Source organism: Eucalyptus grandis, chromosome 7 (assembly GCF_016545825.1).
Source record: "Eucalyptus grandis isolate ANBG69807.140 chromosome 7, ASM1654582v1, whole genome shotgun sequence".
Taxonomy (NCBI): domain Eukaryota; kingdom Viridiplantae; phylum Streptophyta; class Magnoliopsida; order Myrtales; family Myrtaceae; genus Eucalyptus; species Eucalyptus grandis.
Genome location: NC_052618.1, coordinates 39,315,679 through 39,331,908, shown reverse-complemented (window position 1 = coordinate 39,331,908; position 16,230 = coordinate 39,315,679). Strand labels below are relative to the sequence as shown.

The 16,230-nt window shown below is 39.2% G+C and overlaps 1 protein-coding gene across 2 annotated transcripts; it reads right to left on the bottom strand.

Moving 5' to 3' along the window:
* Window positions 1–357: 357 nt before the first annotated feature.
* LOC104453494 (zinc transporter 5) lies at window positions 358–6,474 on the bottom strand. Of its 2 annotated transcripts, XM_039318272.1 has the most exons (11): window positions 6,234–6,474; window positions 5,426–5,618; window positions 5,236–5,321; window positions 4,547–4,631; window positions 3,894–3,972; window positions 3,561–3,691; window positions 3,334–3,420; window positions 3,097–3,209; window positions 1,557–1,687; window positions 478–604; window positions 359–384 (listed from the first exon to the last, which is right to left on the bottom strand). In XM_039318272.1, exons 1-10 carry the CDS (start codon window positions 6,281–6,283, stop codon window positions 492–494), a joined length of 1,068 nt encoding a protein of 355 aa, XP_039174206.1. In that variant the 5' UTR covers window positions 6,284–6,474; the 3' UTR covers window positions 359–384; window positions 478–491. The 2 variants fall into 2 exon arrangements, with proteins under 2 accessions (XP_039174205.1, XP_039174206.1); XM_039318271.1 differs by having other exon boundaries at window positions 358–604.
* Between the last annotated feature and the right edge of the window lie 9,756 nt (window positions 6,475–16,230).

Below are 16,230 nucleotides of genomic sequence, written 5' to 3'. Positions count from 1 at the left end.
ACAATTACGGTGACCGTTAAAAAATTCTTAAATGAGAATGTCTGCATGACATTCTTGGGTAAGAATATGTTCAAAGATAAGGGAAGAGTTTTAGTTATAGAAAGATATAAGATGTGATCAGACCCTCAGCTTGATGCGTCTGAATTTGTTAGAATTTAGGACGGATACTTATTTGGAAATATGAAGTCAAATGGATGTTACTTCAAGGGCTTACAATGTCGATATGTGACCTTAATAGGATTGTTTCTCTTCAGTTGAACTTCATTCCAAAGGGGCAACCAATCTATGGCCTATGAAAATAATTTCTAAATAATTCAATATTAAACGCCACTAGAACTATTACCTCAATTACGCTCGCAGAAGGTATTGCGGATGTCACATCAACTGTCGATAGAGTCCCAACTTATATCAGAACACAGGAATCAATAAGACAAAGCTATGTGAGCAACTATGGGTTCATCCAACATTCATTCAAACCTCATAAAGAACTTTCAAGTTGGAAGTGGGGACATCTGTACTTGGTCCCCAAAAATGTCATCAGAAAGGCTTGATTTTTGGAGAGAATCTCCTCTAGGACGCTGTAAAGAAGTTGCTGCATGTATCCCTACAAAATTCATTATTCACATATCAGCTGTGGCCATAAAAGGTGCATAATGATGATGTTAAACCCATTTAGATGGAATACGCCAGGCAGAGTGTGGGAAGTAGTTTGCAAAGTAAATGCCAAACGCTAGTTTGTTAACAAAAAGAAGCTTGTTTACATCTGTGTATATATAATCAATTGGGCACTCCCATTTCCCACCATCTTCTAATGGGCTTAAAGCTATATTACAAGCATAAAATACCTCCTCATTTCTACGAATGCAGAAAGAAGTTTAGAAACAGAGAAGAAAATAACTGGACATTTCTTCTTAGAAGAGCAGCTTTGACTAGTTGAAATCTCCAGGTATCCCATAAATGGAAACCCGGAATGTTAAACTTTCTTTAGATTGACAAGATGTTAGTTCACCACATCAAATAATCTAGTAAAAATACCAATGTTTGAAACCAACCTAGAGATCACAGCAAGCTATTATATCTCTCAAATGTATTTGACAACTAAAAACCAAGGAGCAAAAAATGCTTCTCCAATTCCATTACTTGATTAAACTTTCCCTCATAGTTAAGATGAATCAAAGATGGAAAATGCATAAGAAGAAAATTAACTAGATTTTTATTTTATTTTTTGGGTAAAAAATAACCAGAATTTTAAAAGCTTATAGCTCGCACAATCTTTTGACTGAAACTTTCTGCTTAATACACCAGATTTAACATATTATTTTTCTTAAGAAGATTGAGCCATGGTAAATTGCAACTTTATTGCTCATATACTGGCCTTGATGCCCATTAGTTTCTCATCTAGCATATGAATGAGCAGTGACCATTTAAGTTACACAAAAACTTACCTTTTCACATGTATTTCGTATTGGTTTGGCAGTACAAACTAAACATTGGTTCCTTTTAAGATGATATTTTTTGGTGTTGCTTCATTGTTAATCAAGAGTTTCCAAGCTTACCAAAGCCCAGTATTAAGGCACAAATTAGAAACCCCAGAAGAGAAAAGTCCACTTGGTAAACAATCTCCATGATTATGATACATCCACCAGCTACCATCAGATGACGTGGAGAAGAAAAAACCATGTGCAATCTGCAGGGAGACAAATTGTAAGAGTTGTCAACAAGGTAATCCACATTAACAAACATCAGATCTTCATATAACTCAAGAACTTGCCAGACAAACTACATCATCAGGGTTTGAACTCTAGGCATTTGGAGCCTAAAGAACCTCAGAAGAGACAATCATTGAGCAGACCATAAAAAGTCGCCTTAGTAAGTGCAAACGCAGATAGGTGAAAACATCAAAATGGTGAGAATATGACAAAATATCGTCTTGCAAGGCTTTTGCACTGGTGTAAGAGCCAGTCAGCTTGTACTTTACTGATCAACAATTTAAATGGTTGGAATAGTCGAACTCGCTGGTTGGTTAAATTGATTTCATAAGGTGGGTAACCTATATAAAGTAATTATACCATGGACACAAATTTTAGTCTTGCAAAGTAGTCAGTGTGCACCCTCCAATGTTTAAGGCTGTGCTTCAAGACTCTTCGGCACAGGTCAGCAGTTATCCCCAGAAGTGAAGCTTTATAATTTAAATTACTTGATACCACAGATCTAAACATTTCTTTGCACTGACTGCTAAGTAAGGGGCACTCGTTCCGAGAGGGCAGGAGCTTGGATCCTTGGCCTGCCATTGTTCTTTGATTTTGTCCGTACCAAGATGGAATATGAAAGAAAACCAAACAAGACCAGGTTCCTCCATCTAGAGTTGAACTCAAGGTTGATAAAATCTCATTCTGCTTAGAATCAATGGGGATGCTTGATGGATTGCATTGTAAGACTGAATAAGTTTCTAACAAGAAATCAACTAGAATTGTCATCAAAATTTACCAGCTATGATATTGTGTGAGATTAAAACTCCAAAAAGTCAAAAGAGAAAGAACAGAAGATATTCCATAACTAAAATACCAAATTATGCAAATTTCAATTTTGAATAAAGTAGATTAATACATAAACTGATTCAATAGGAATCCTATATAATCCTACATGTTTTTCCTTGTTTTAAAAATTGTCAGATCCTACTATGTGAATGGTGATTCTATTAAACAAGGCTGAATAGGTCTGTCTAGTTAGAAGAACATTGATAAGAGAACAATTACGTCACTTGAAAGTTGAAATGGCATTGCCCAATGTTGATACTCGTAAAGGTCCAGCTCTATGCTACTAGACTCAAGAGCTTGATTACTTTATGCCGAAATGGCAGATTAAGGAGGGAATGTGGCCTAAAATAATGAGCAGATTTTCGTTTAAAGGGTAGAAGTCTGGTCATGAAAGGTTTTTTTATCTGCTATGAAGCGTGCTCTCCAAGAGTTTGTCTACCACCAAGTACAACTTTCCAGAGAGATACGATCATATTTTTTTGAAAGACAACCATTAATTCACATGCCATGAGAACCCACAGGATATTAATCTCAGATGACCAAATCCTTATTAAGGTACCTCTCCTCCGCAATATTGTCAATGTAAAATATCAAGATAATCCCAAAAGCAATGGTGCTTATAAAAGCCCATGTTGAAAATGGTAAATCCTTGCTATCAGCAGACTCTGATCCCTGAATGATCCATCAATAAAGGGGGAAGCCAGATGAGTATTTGTAAAACCTAAGCACGAGTATAAATAAATGAATGCTTCATGCAGCACCAGCATAACACCATATAACACACTAAAGAACTTACTATGATCATATCCCACATTGCCACAGGAAACAGAAAGCATGTCGCGGAAGCAACTGTTATTGCATGAAGTCTTCTTTTATATTGATTCTGACGTGTACAAGAACAAAAGGCACAATGCAGTTAGATTTTAAGTAGTTACTTGCTAGTTTCTTATTTGGGAAAATGCTTTTGTAAGATAGAATAATCCCAAATTACAGAAATAATTCCGGACAAGTAAATGCCTAAACCTTGAGTGAGACACGTCGTGCAATCACTCTCCTCAATGCTGACAGGATTCCCGCAAAGATTGGAAGTATCATTTCTTTCATACCCAGATTGTGTTCTGTCTGATCGCCAGTATCGGGACTTTCTCCAAACTGTATGTTAAAGTTAAGTCCACATTCATATGCCAGAAGTATTTATCACATTGAACGGGTGGACTAACAACAAAAAGGTAGACATGACAAATAAAGATCTGATAATTTCGGCAGAATAAGAGCAGAACTAATGCTTGTAAACTTTAAGACTATGAGTTTCCTGCTGTTAAAATATGAAATACTATTCCATTAGTTACAGGATATTTATTGGAAAATATGAGGCCATAGCCCATCCTTGCGACAACAGGTAGAAAGACGCCACCATTGCCATCAACCCGCCAACCTGTGGAGGGAAGAAATATTCACTGATTGGAGGAAGAAAACATGAGTACAATATTGAGAGATCTTTTTTGTCACTATCAAATGGCCAACCTATAAAAGAATAGTGCAAGACGGTCATACTAACAAATTTATGACACCCAATTAGCTTAAAAATGAACTTCAGTGCATGCCAGATAGGTCTATCGGTCTATCCTGCTAGAGAGAATAATCTATTAACATTCATCCTTCTCCTTTTCTTGATGCAGTAAATCACTATTTGACCATCTTCTAGATTCACAATAATGAATAAAAAAGAAGGATAGGAACTATGACTGGTCAAATGCATAGGCATTCCAAGTAATTGTAGACATAATAGATATGCGCTGAGACTTCTCTAACATATATGGAATAAGACTGTGCATTGTTTGTTTTCACTATTGACTCGCTTATCACATGCTTCTATCCCACTTGACAACAATGGTGAAAACAAACAAAGCAGTTTTCCACTGGGCCAATGAATGGATGAAATCTCTCATATCATTGCGCTCTATTGGATCCTCTTAAAAAATCCAAGCATTCAAGGGAAAAAGGGGTACCTTTTTCCATACATGCTGTCTTTGTCCATAGAGTACAGCAGATAAGACCCCAAGAACAGCACCAGAATACTCCGCCATTAAAGCTCTATTTGAGTGAAAGAACAAAAGGTGAAGTTGATGAATAATTTCTGTGACAAAATTTAACATAAGATCTACACAGTTAAATATGTAAGAAAAAAAGCAACAAAATAGAAAATTGAGACAAGCAACGTGATTGCAGAAGTTCCTAACATTTCCTTTAACCTATAAAAGATTTTCAAAATAAAGGACCCTTCTTTGGAAAATGGTTTCAACTTTTTCATTAACAACAATGGCAGCAGCATTAGAGACACGAAAGGCAAACTTGTCTATAGACAAAGACTTCATGAGTACTGAACTTTCAAGCAATATTAAACAGAGGAAATACTAAAAAATGTTTTCTTATAAAGAAAGCGTCCTGAAATTGTCAATTTACATCAATAGCTGTTCATTTAATAATTTGTCAGATTAAATACAAGTTTCACAGATTGAGATCAAAACCAAAAATAAGTATCAATCCTTTCACACATCTACCACTTCATCCAACTGTGGACTGACTGCAACAGTACTATTTATTGGCGATTCCCCTCCCCCCCGGCTCCCCAAAAAAAAAAGGAGTAACAGTAAATTTTTAAATGCGAATTACAAATTCATAGACTCTGGAAACCTACCTAAGCGGTCCACATAGTTTCAAGCCCTTTCCCCACAAAACAAAGTAGAAAGCCGTTATGGCACCATTTATCACCGAAGGTACGACCTGAAACCCAAAGATTAGATAAAACAGGTCACAAGAATGAAACAACAAAGGTTCACATTTTCTTTTGGCAAGAGTGGATGAGGAGGAAAGCCTCATTGCTTTACCTGAGTATTAGAGAGTGGTCTACCCTTCCAAGGCTTCTGCAGGAACAAAAACAGGATTGTTGCAGGGACCAGACAACAGAAGATGAAGAGCACAACTGATGCTCCCGTCTGAGTCAAGTAACGGTACATTGAGTAGACCGACCATATTCTCAAAAAGTTGCCCAATATATGAATTATCTGGAAGGGTGTGTGCCTACAGAAAGAATGCGACCGCTAGTCATTGGTCTTTGCCAGCTCTATCATACCATATATGTCAAGTAACTAATCCATGAGATGCCTATGCACTTTAGAAGCAAGCTTAGCTTACTCCTAAAAGCCAACCACTGCACGAGCAATGTGTGCAGCAACATACCAATCAAACAGGAAGTGGTCATGCGCATCACTTATAATTATCAAAAACATAAGTACGCGGCCGTATGAATCGCACCCAAGAGACGGTTTAACCGAACAAAACAAGCACCGGCATTGCGAATTCACTACACGCAGCCGCACGAATCCCATCCAATCTCGCCATTCGCTCGCTACCAATTCAAGTAGCCATCCCCATTTCCGCAATCTCAGCCCCGGCGGGACTCAAACCCAGAAATCAAAAGGTTGGAAAAAATTCAAAAAAAAAAAACAAAAAAAACAAAAAAACCATTCCTAATCGCTTTCAAACCTACATTTCAGCACAAGGGTTAACAATTCGTCGGCGACCTCGGAGACAGCAAACGGAGTCAACCCAAGACATCAAATTACTTCCCTCGGCAAACCAAACGAGCATTTTGCAGGATTCGTGCAGCGAAAAAGCATAAATTCCGAGGCTTACCCGAACTGAGGCGATCCTCGATCTTCCGAGGTTTGCTTCGGCGACATCATGTTCGCGAGACGCCAATCGATTCAGCACAGATCACAAGGTGGTTGAACGAGCTCGATCGCGGACGAATTCGAGAGCCGAATGCGAGCTCCGACGCTTCAGCGCGTACCGAGCAAGAGCTTCGATTCCGTCTCCCGAACAGCAGCAGCGCTAAGCAAACGGTGCGACTCTGTTCCGCGAGAGAGAGAAGAGTCCGTCTGGTTTCTTTTTCTATTTAATTCTATTTTGGTCCCTAACTCTTATCAATTTATGATTGAGTCTACAAACTTTTTAATTTATGTAATTAGATCCTTTAGTCATTAACCTACCGTGAAAATTACTGACGAGTTTTCTAGACACGTATCTTTAGTAAAATTTCTGCCTCCGGCATATAAAATGACAAATAAATCTATATTTTGTGTAAAAATATTTTATTCTTCAACTTGTCTTATACCATTGAACTATATTTGCATGGGTCTTTTCTTTAATTATTTTAAGTGTTTGTTAATAACCCATATTACTTTTTAAATTATCCTAATTTATGAATACACTAATGGATTTTATTGTGTTGCGTGCATAGAAGAATTTACTTTACTATGTAAGTATGAAGCACAAAGTGCTTCTCTCAAGGGCATGTCTCTCTCTAACGCTCTTTTTAATCTTGTCACATTTCATTGATTTAGGGCATGAAATAAGCTTCCGCTCTTATTTTGCTTTCGAGTGCTCGGTGCATCTAGAGTTGGAAGTTCTTAACATCTGGAGCATCCGTAATCCTTTCAGAATGAAATTCACTTTTACATGCCTCTGGTAATGCATGGCCCTTACCTGAAGCAACGACCTTCCTGTACGAAGAATTAGTATAATGCAATGATGCGAATAGTGTTCGGGCGATGGATGGTAAACTCGAAGAACGGTGGAATATATGTTCATGAGTTTCACAGAAATTAAACCCGCGCGAATTTTTCATGCCGTCACAAGCGTGTGTAAACAACAAGAATTGCGGCGTGTTGGGTTCTACGGCCCTCTCATTCCCTGCTTTAGCGGTGCATTTCTTAGCAGAAAAGGAGGAAGATAGCGCATTTGTGGAATGATAAAGTCTCGTGTCAAATGGTGCCAGTTTTGAGGAGATCAATCAGGGGGAACGAAAGTGCTTCAGAAATGCGTGCTTAGGGTCTAGTTCGTACTTCCTGAATCGAGTTTCCATTTTCAAGATATTGTCAACTGTTCCCAGGTTCAGATCGTAGGCGACTGCCCCGGATGCAACCAGTGCACATCTTTCTACAGTTCTCATTATCACTGATGCAGGATGCAAATGGCAATTGGCCGAGACGTGAATTCTAGTCCACGAAGAGAAATTTCCGCTGCCTTTGGTGGCCAACAGATGAAATTCCTGGTGAATTAAATTGAATATGAGATGAAGGATGGTTCGTAAAATTTCTGAAAATTGTTTTCTGGGGCAGCTACACAAATCAGATTATACTTCGCATCCACTCACATGAATGGTCCATATCTTAAACCGATGAGTTGCATATTTGATCCTGGTGTTTCGGTTTATCAACAAGTAGAAGTGATCTCACTTATTGCAAACGAGTAAATCCCCTTGTTGCACTCAACATCTGATTCGAGGGCTGATATCGTCTCTTTCCTTCTCCCCCCACTCCTGCATCAAAGTACTTATGGCATAGAGCTTGGAATGTGTCATTTCTTTTACACCTTTGGGCTTTTCCATTGTCAAAAACCCCGAAAGATTTTTCGATCTAGATGATCTATTGAATGTTATTGTGGACAATATTTACATTCTAATGTCTCTGGTTGCAGTACTCAGTCTAGATCCCACTTTTGCTCTGTTGTTTGTAGTTGTTTGCAATGGCCTGCAACCAGAAGCGACCTGTAGCTGCCATTGAAGCTGGTGTTTGGTGGGTGACATTCCCATTTAATTCACAACAGGACGAGATTTTGGTCCTCTTCTAGTCATATCCGTAGTGCTTTCACCAAATCAAGTGTAGAAGCATGAAATTAAGATGGCAGAAAATTGATGTGCATGCTATCTTGGACAGATTACCTACAAGGGATCATATCAGCGATTTAAATTCTACTTATTCCACTTGCTGTTTGCATTGTGGGGACTGGTTTGGAGGACTCTAGAGACTCTTTTGCTTTTTTTCAAAGTGCAGCTGCTTCTGTGGAGAATTATTCTTCGCTTGGTCTTCCCCTTTCTGGACAAGAAGTTTTTATGGATAGAGAGATGAAACCTTGCAATTTAGAGCTATTTAGAGCTCTGTCTAGATTTTTATTTCCCCTTTGTATTATTAAGTCAAATGCAGGAGCTTCTCCCTGTGCTCTTCTAATGATTAATCTCGGTTCAGCTGCATATTTTCTAAGCAATATACATCAACTCTGCCATATCCCATGTGGATATATGCGTCAAGGTGTCAATGGCATCTGCACGAGCACATTAACGATCTAGAAAGTTTTCACCTTGTAGACAAGGTACATGTTCAAATTCTACGGAAAAAGTGACAGCAGCTCGTAGTTATGGTAGTCATGTGATTTCCAAGTATAATTAATTACTAAGCTTTCAGCCTTTATCTGTCATTTAAGTTTACTGGAGGTGGTTCCATCATGGATTATCTGCTGCATTCATCGCAGTGATTAAGTTCAGCTGCTGAGGTTTATTCTGTGGTATTGCGCAGCCTAGGGAAGAGGGCTCTAGCATGTGTTATGTACTCGAATAAGATGAAGAGTTGATAGGCCACTACATTATATCATTGTATATACAGAGTTGTGACAATATAAGCAGAAGCTATTGTTTCGATAGCATACAGAGGATTTTCAGTTTCTTTGCTCTGTCCTATGGTTATTTAGTCTTATGGAAGTTTGTTCGTAAAGTTTTCTTGTGTATGCAATACTGTGACTTAGTAAATGACACATGGATTAGAATTTACCTGCCTCTGTCAGACAAGTTGGATGAGGCGTTTGGGAAGTGGATGTCTTGGTCGCGCCACAAAATTCGAATGAATCTCTGGCTTTGGACAAAGATAGAGAGGTCCGTTGATGAGATTGTGCGAGGCATTTCATTTCGAATGAAGGAACACTAGTTCTTTTCCTTTTACCTTCTTTTTCCTCCCCAAGTCAATATCAAGGAGCAGATCTTGATATAAGCCTAAGGAGCTCATTTTCTGTACACAAGACATGGAACTCAAATATTTTCTCTGAGCTTCTACCAGGACTCTTTGAAGCAAGTTTTTATCATTAATTTAGGGGAATGACACTTCTGTTCGACCGGTTACCCGCCAAAGGAATAAATTCTCTCATGCTCACGTATTTGTGGAGATGTGCAGGAAGACGGCGAGTCCAAGGCCAAGGATCATCTGAAAAGTGGAAGAGCAGACTGCTGGCAATGAAGAAGACTCGACTGGCACAGAGTTTTCTAAGGAAACCCGGTTTTGATCATTTCGGGATTACAAAGCTAATCCTGTGAAGACTAATGCAATGAGTAAGCGTGCCATATTCTCTACATCTTATGCTTAGTCAAACTCATTCAATCGAAGAGAAATTGGCAATTTACATGGCAGGATAACATTTCTTTGTCGTTTCTTAACATGTCGACGAGTGATGACATTTCTCACTGCAGGAGGTTACGCTTTGGGAAATTGATACGTTACCATACCATGACTGTCCTCCAGTTTCAAGGAACGGGATCCACGTCATGCTGTCATATTCTAGTGCACTTTATGTCTTGCTTTTAACTCTACTCTTTCCCCGTGCATATTAGGTTCCACTTTGTCCGGGCTAAAACAACAGGAAGTCAGCAATTAACATTTTTAGTTCTGTTTCATATGGAAAAATGCTTGGGGAAGAGATGTAAAGTTACTTTGAAGTCTACAAATTCAAAAAACTCATCTCATTTTCTGTGGCGCTGCGCTTAAGATGTAATCCATACTCCTATCCGCCTTCATTATTTTTGCCTTGCTTCCGTACTTTCTTTTGTCTTGGTCTGTTTGGTCTTCTCTCTGGCATTGGTGAACAGCTTAGACTGGAATCTGTTCTGTGGGGTCAGGCTTTTTTTTCCCGTTTCATGTTTATGTCGTGCAGAGTGCAGATCGAGGGGGATAGAGAATGGTTGATTATCATCGTCATCAATACGAAGCAGCGACTACTCCACTCCACTCCACCCAGTTTTCCCATGCCGTTCTCCAACCCGTTATTCATCAGTGAATCTTGGCCCCCCTCAAGTGTTTAGAACATTTAAATGAAAGCTTTTTCGTCAGCATTCTGAGGGGCATGCAATATGCTTTCTCTTTTTTAGCAAAACTCTCTCTCTCTCTCTCTCTCTCTCTCTCTCTCTCTGACGACCAACCAGAGCTTAGTTCACCTAGTCTTCCTGGCTCTTTCTTGGATTCCATGGAGACGGAGCTCTCATCTGCAAGACATAAAGAATCAGCACAGGAAGATGATCCAAGTACAAAACATGTTAGATTAACGAGGGTGCCATGTCCTTGTCTCCTTTCTCTGGTTTTTGGCAGGGTTCGTCTCCGGCCGAGAAGCTTTGTAGGCAGCCATAGTCAATCCGATCGTGCAAAATTCCATGCTGCTTCGGACATTCATGCACGACCCTCGTCTGAAAAGACACTGGGGATCGATGGAAGTAACTATTTAATGTCTCTTTTTTAAATATTCTAGTTCTATGAATCCAATAACGGAGTCATTCATGCATAGACGAATTCATTTTATCATGCACCTATGAATCAAGATATAATGAAACGTTTTAAAATATTTCTCTCCTAATTCATGCCATTGCGTCGTTGCATCGTGTACACCGATCCACTTTATCATATGTATATAAATCCTAATGTATTCAAATTTTTTATTCCACTCTATAATTACTATACAAGTACGTCGCCAATGCCATTTTATCTTTCAATACATGTTGTGGAAAGAGCAAACCCACTAAAGGCGAAACTTAAATGAATATTTAGAAGCAGATTTGCCTCTAATTTTGGTGAAATGGTGACCCTGTTAGTTTGGGTAGCATACCCATGTATAAAAAAGGATGAGTTTTAGGCCACCATTTCAATACATGTAATTTTGGCTTTGCTTCTGTACTTCCTTCAGGACTTCGAAGAAAGTTTTATCTTTAAATAAGTCGAGGCCGGAAATTACATACTATTTGAGCGTCGTTCGTTCATCACATAACATAGGAGCTCCTTATCGACACATGCCTTGCCTTGTCACTACTATTTGTATCTTCTTCATCAAAGACGTTCAGATTGCTTAGAGAGGAAGCATCGTCCAAGCAAATGTGCACGCGATTCGCAGCTCTACCGTTCCCACCTGCCACTAATCCGGTTAGTGTTTTCAGGAGGCTGAATCCTCACTTTCTCAAGCCTATAAGGTCTGGGATACTTCAGGAGTAGCGCCCTCAGAGCTTCAATTTCTGCCCTACTATGCACCATCACTTTCTTCAAGCCGAGCAAGGCTCGGTTACGTGGACAATGTGTGAGGCTACTACTTAAATTAATGTGTCGAGTCTAAGCCCTAGCCCGATTGGAGGATATATGCCAATCCTGATTGTAGAGATAATTAGGTTTGGATTTTGTTGGGCGGTTATTGTGTGAGATATATATCAGATCTGTTGAATCGACACTGGTTAAATTCGTACATATGGAGGAAGACCACGTATGAACTTTACAGAGGAGCTCCTTTCACTGTACAAAAGAAGGGAGCTCACGTATTTGATGATATATTGTCCTTTTCAAGTGATTTGTCTAAGGAATCCCAATCTTGATCATTTCCGAGACGCTGAAGTTAATCCTCCGTAGACTGGAGCAATGAGGGTGCTGAATTCTCCACATCACATGCGTAGTTGGACTCTTTCAGTCGAAGAAAAATTGGCATTTACTTGGCAGATTAGCATTCTTTGTTGCTTCGTAACAAGCCGATGAGTGATGACGAGAAAGATGTTATAAGGGTCTAGAAATTTTGATCCTCGGACGGCCATATCATCATTTATTGCAGGCACAAGAATCATATACGCAATTCATACTTACATGGCCGGTGAGCATTCTTTAATTTTTGTTAAAATCACAGGAGCCTAAGTTATTTTCATTACTCGGACAAAAAAAAAAGCTTTCATATACACAGTTCAGACTTAGCGCTCGATATTGATAAAAAAAAGAAAAGAAGAAGAAGAAGTAAATGTCTGGAAAATAAAAGAACATGCTCATGAGTGAAGAAAGTCAAATCTCGTATATTTCCTCTTTTATTTTATTTTTTTCAATTACAAGTCATATGTCAAGTCACGAGTTTTTTTTTTTGGTCGAAAAGTCACAAATTGATTACGCAGTCAATAGTCAAATTTCAGACATTGGAAAATAAAAGTCAGATTCTTTTATGGAGTAGAACCGTTGTTGCTTAATACTTCAGTCGTGTTAGAGTTTTAATTATCTGGAAAACGAGTAGAGAGTAATGACTTTATCGTCGCAAGGCAGCACAACATGCGACATATTTATTTTTCAGTGCCTCGAGAGCGCATTAACCATAGCTTAAAGTACATAAGTGATGTCATAATATAACCAAATCTCTAATGCTTTTAATTCCATAAAGGCAAATTGACATAAATAGTCCATGAATTTTAGCTTAATGTGCAACTTAATCTCTAAAATTTTAATTTATTCAATATGATTCTTGAACTTTAAATCAATGTACAATGTGGTCCTTGAATTTCTAATTTATTCAATGTAGTCAATGAACTTTTAATACATATTCAATCAAGTTCTTGAACTGTGTGAAAATGTTTAATGTAATCCATCCATAATATTCTAAAAATGCTCAATGTAGTCCTTTCATAATTATTCAAGATCGGGGACTACATTGAACATTTTCATACAATTCAAGAATTGGTTTGGACATGTTTGAAAATTTATAGACTAAATTAAATAAATTCAAAGACCACATTACACATTGGGTTAATTCAAAAACCATATTGAACAAACTAAAAGTTCATGTCACGCCCCGAACCTAGAGCGCGTTAACAATCCACCATGGTCATGCAAATGCAACATTCCCAAGTAGTATCGCCAATCCCATTCATTTATTATTGCGCAAGCGGAATGTACTATAAAACCCCTGACAATGAAATACGGGATAGAAAAGCAAGAAGCAAAACCACAATATAACACTTTCATAATTCAACAGAATTACAAATAGAGGTCTATGGCCAAAAGTCTACAGAAGACCAGCTCTTAAAAAGGAACTATCCTACGACCTACAAGTTGGACACTTTCTTCAATCCTTATGACTTCACCTCTGCAACTCCTCAAGGCCAACCAAAGTTATCTGGCCGCTCCGTCCACCAAGGACCTGAAATTTTAGGCCTTGTTTGGTAACCATCCAAACATGGCCAAATTATGATTCTTTGTTCCCGGAATCAGTTTGGGTCTAGAATCGCGTTTGGTAAAATTTTGTTCCGGAACAAATTTGTTCCTAGAACAGATTGGGAATAGAATCAAGAACCAAAAAAAAGTTTATTCTTGTTCGGGGAACGAATTTGAGAATCAAAATCAAGAACCCTCCTTCTTCCCTTCGGCCATCTCGCGACTGCCGTCCACCATCGCCTACCACGTCCACTGTCTACTGCCACCGTCCACCACCGTCGCTGGGCGCCGTCCACTGCCGCCGGCCGCCGGTCGGGCGAGCTCGCGGGAGGCTCACCGGACCGGGCGAGGTCCGGCGAGCTCGCCGGAGGCTTGCCCGACCACCGGCGAGGCTCGGCCTCCCGGATCTAGTGAGGCTAGGCGGGGCCGGGCAAGCCTCATGATGCCTAGCCCCGAGGCTTGCCTAGCCCCACTGTGGCCGGGCGAGGCTCGCCCGGCCCCATCGGTGGCTTGGCAAGCCTCGCCCGGCCTCGGCGAGGCTGGCCGAGCCTCGGCGGGGCTAGGTGAGCCTCGCCCAGTTGCCGGCGAGGTTCAACCGACAAGGGTCGGCCTCGCCGAGGGCCGGTGACGCTCCGATGAGGTTGCCGGCCCTCGTCTGGTCAGTCGCCGGTCCGGCAACCGGCCACAAAAAGAAGAAGAAGATGAGAAAAAGGAAAAAATGAAAAAGAAAAAAAAAGTAAAAAAAATATTTAAAAATTAAAAGAAATTGATTTGAATTAATTAGTACGGTACCAAACACAATTCTATTCCAGAATCAGAAATTTTGGACAGTTACCAAACGGCTTAAAATGCGTAGAATTAGTTCCCGGGAACATAATAAAAAAGAATCAGTTATGATCAGAATCTACTCTTGGGAACAGAATCATTACCAAACGCGCCCTTAATCCCACAACCGGGATGAGACATTGTCTCAGCAAGTTCAACCATCTAAACCTCTATTAGAAAGAAAATATGCCCAAGGGTGGCCTAGCCACATTACATAGAAAACTTACCTTGCCTCAGTTCCTTCCTACAGGTTAGCACAATTCAAATCACTCAATCACATATAGTAGTAATAGGAACTTAAACCACTGGAATGTCAACAATATCATTTCGAACGACCACATGAATCTGGATTATAAGACCAAACCGTTATGACACGTCCCATACCATGCTACATGATTCCATCCCATAATCCGACCCGTCAATAACACTCGGCATGCGATTCAATTGATATTCACTACCACACAATGGCATAGCCTACTCGCAATTCGGCTATCTACTGGCATATAGCTAGGCATCGCCTCCCCCCATGGAGCGTGGCTTCGTTAGTACGTTGACGGCATTCTCGAAGGAGTATAGGCCCAGAATCTACTGTGACCTGCATTCGTTGTAAGGGGCATCCCATATAGGGGTAAGTCCGACTCAACAGCCTAGGATGATCTCCTCTTAAGTATCACACAACAATTCATATTCGGCCTGAGACACTTTACATTTCACTCAATGCTTCCACTTAAAATAGTGATCCCAGCCATTTTTCTTCATATTAAAAATATTCCATAAATTACTCACGTGTGGGGGGGCACGCTAATTTTGAACCAGAAAGCCAATATCTCACCTTTTTAAACCCCACTATTTAATATAATCATTAAAATCTAATTTTGGTATCGAAACTTGACACTCCGAGACTTTCTGAATAAAATTCATATTTTTCACAATCAACACTCAATTTATAATATTAAATCATCAATTTCAAAATCGACTACACAAAGCGACCGGCGCGAAATTTTGAGAATTTAGGATCCTAACAAATTTTGGAATTTAATAAATAATTAAATTTAATATCTCACCTTTTTAAACACCATGATTTAATATAATCATTAAAATCTAATTTTGGTATCAAAACCCGACACACGAGACTTTGAATAAAATTCATATTTTTCACAATCAACACTCAATTTATAATATTAAATCGTCAATTTCAAAATCGACTACACAAAGGCCGACCATCGCGAAATTTTGAGAATTTAGGATCCTAACAAAATTTTGGAATTTAATAAATAATTAAATTTATTCCGAAAATAATTAAATAATAATATTTTAATAATTTCGAAATATTTAAATAAATCAAAAGTAAATTCCTTTATGTCACATCAAAGCTTATATTAATATAACCATTCACTTAGCTTTAAATTAAATAGACTTTAAGTTAATTAAGCACATTAATATAATCTACACTTAAATAAATTAAACTAACCATCTAATAACACTTATCATAGACTAAACCTCCCTAAACATAATTAACCCTCTAATCAAAATTTAATGAGCTAAACTCACCCGATTAACATCGAGTGGACCAAAACGATAGGGACAACGAGGGGAACAACTTTCTTCAAAGTGGGCCAAGCATCCAGGGTCGGGAAGCTGGCCAAAATGAGCCAAAATCGGGCTGCCATACCCATTTTTGCAGCTGTTGATTGAGGTCGATGAAGGGGGAGACGGTAGCTGGTTGAGGCGAGCAAGGGCGGCTAGGGACGGGCGGAGCTCTAGCGAGA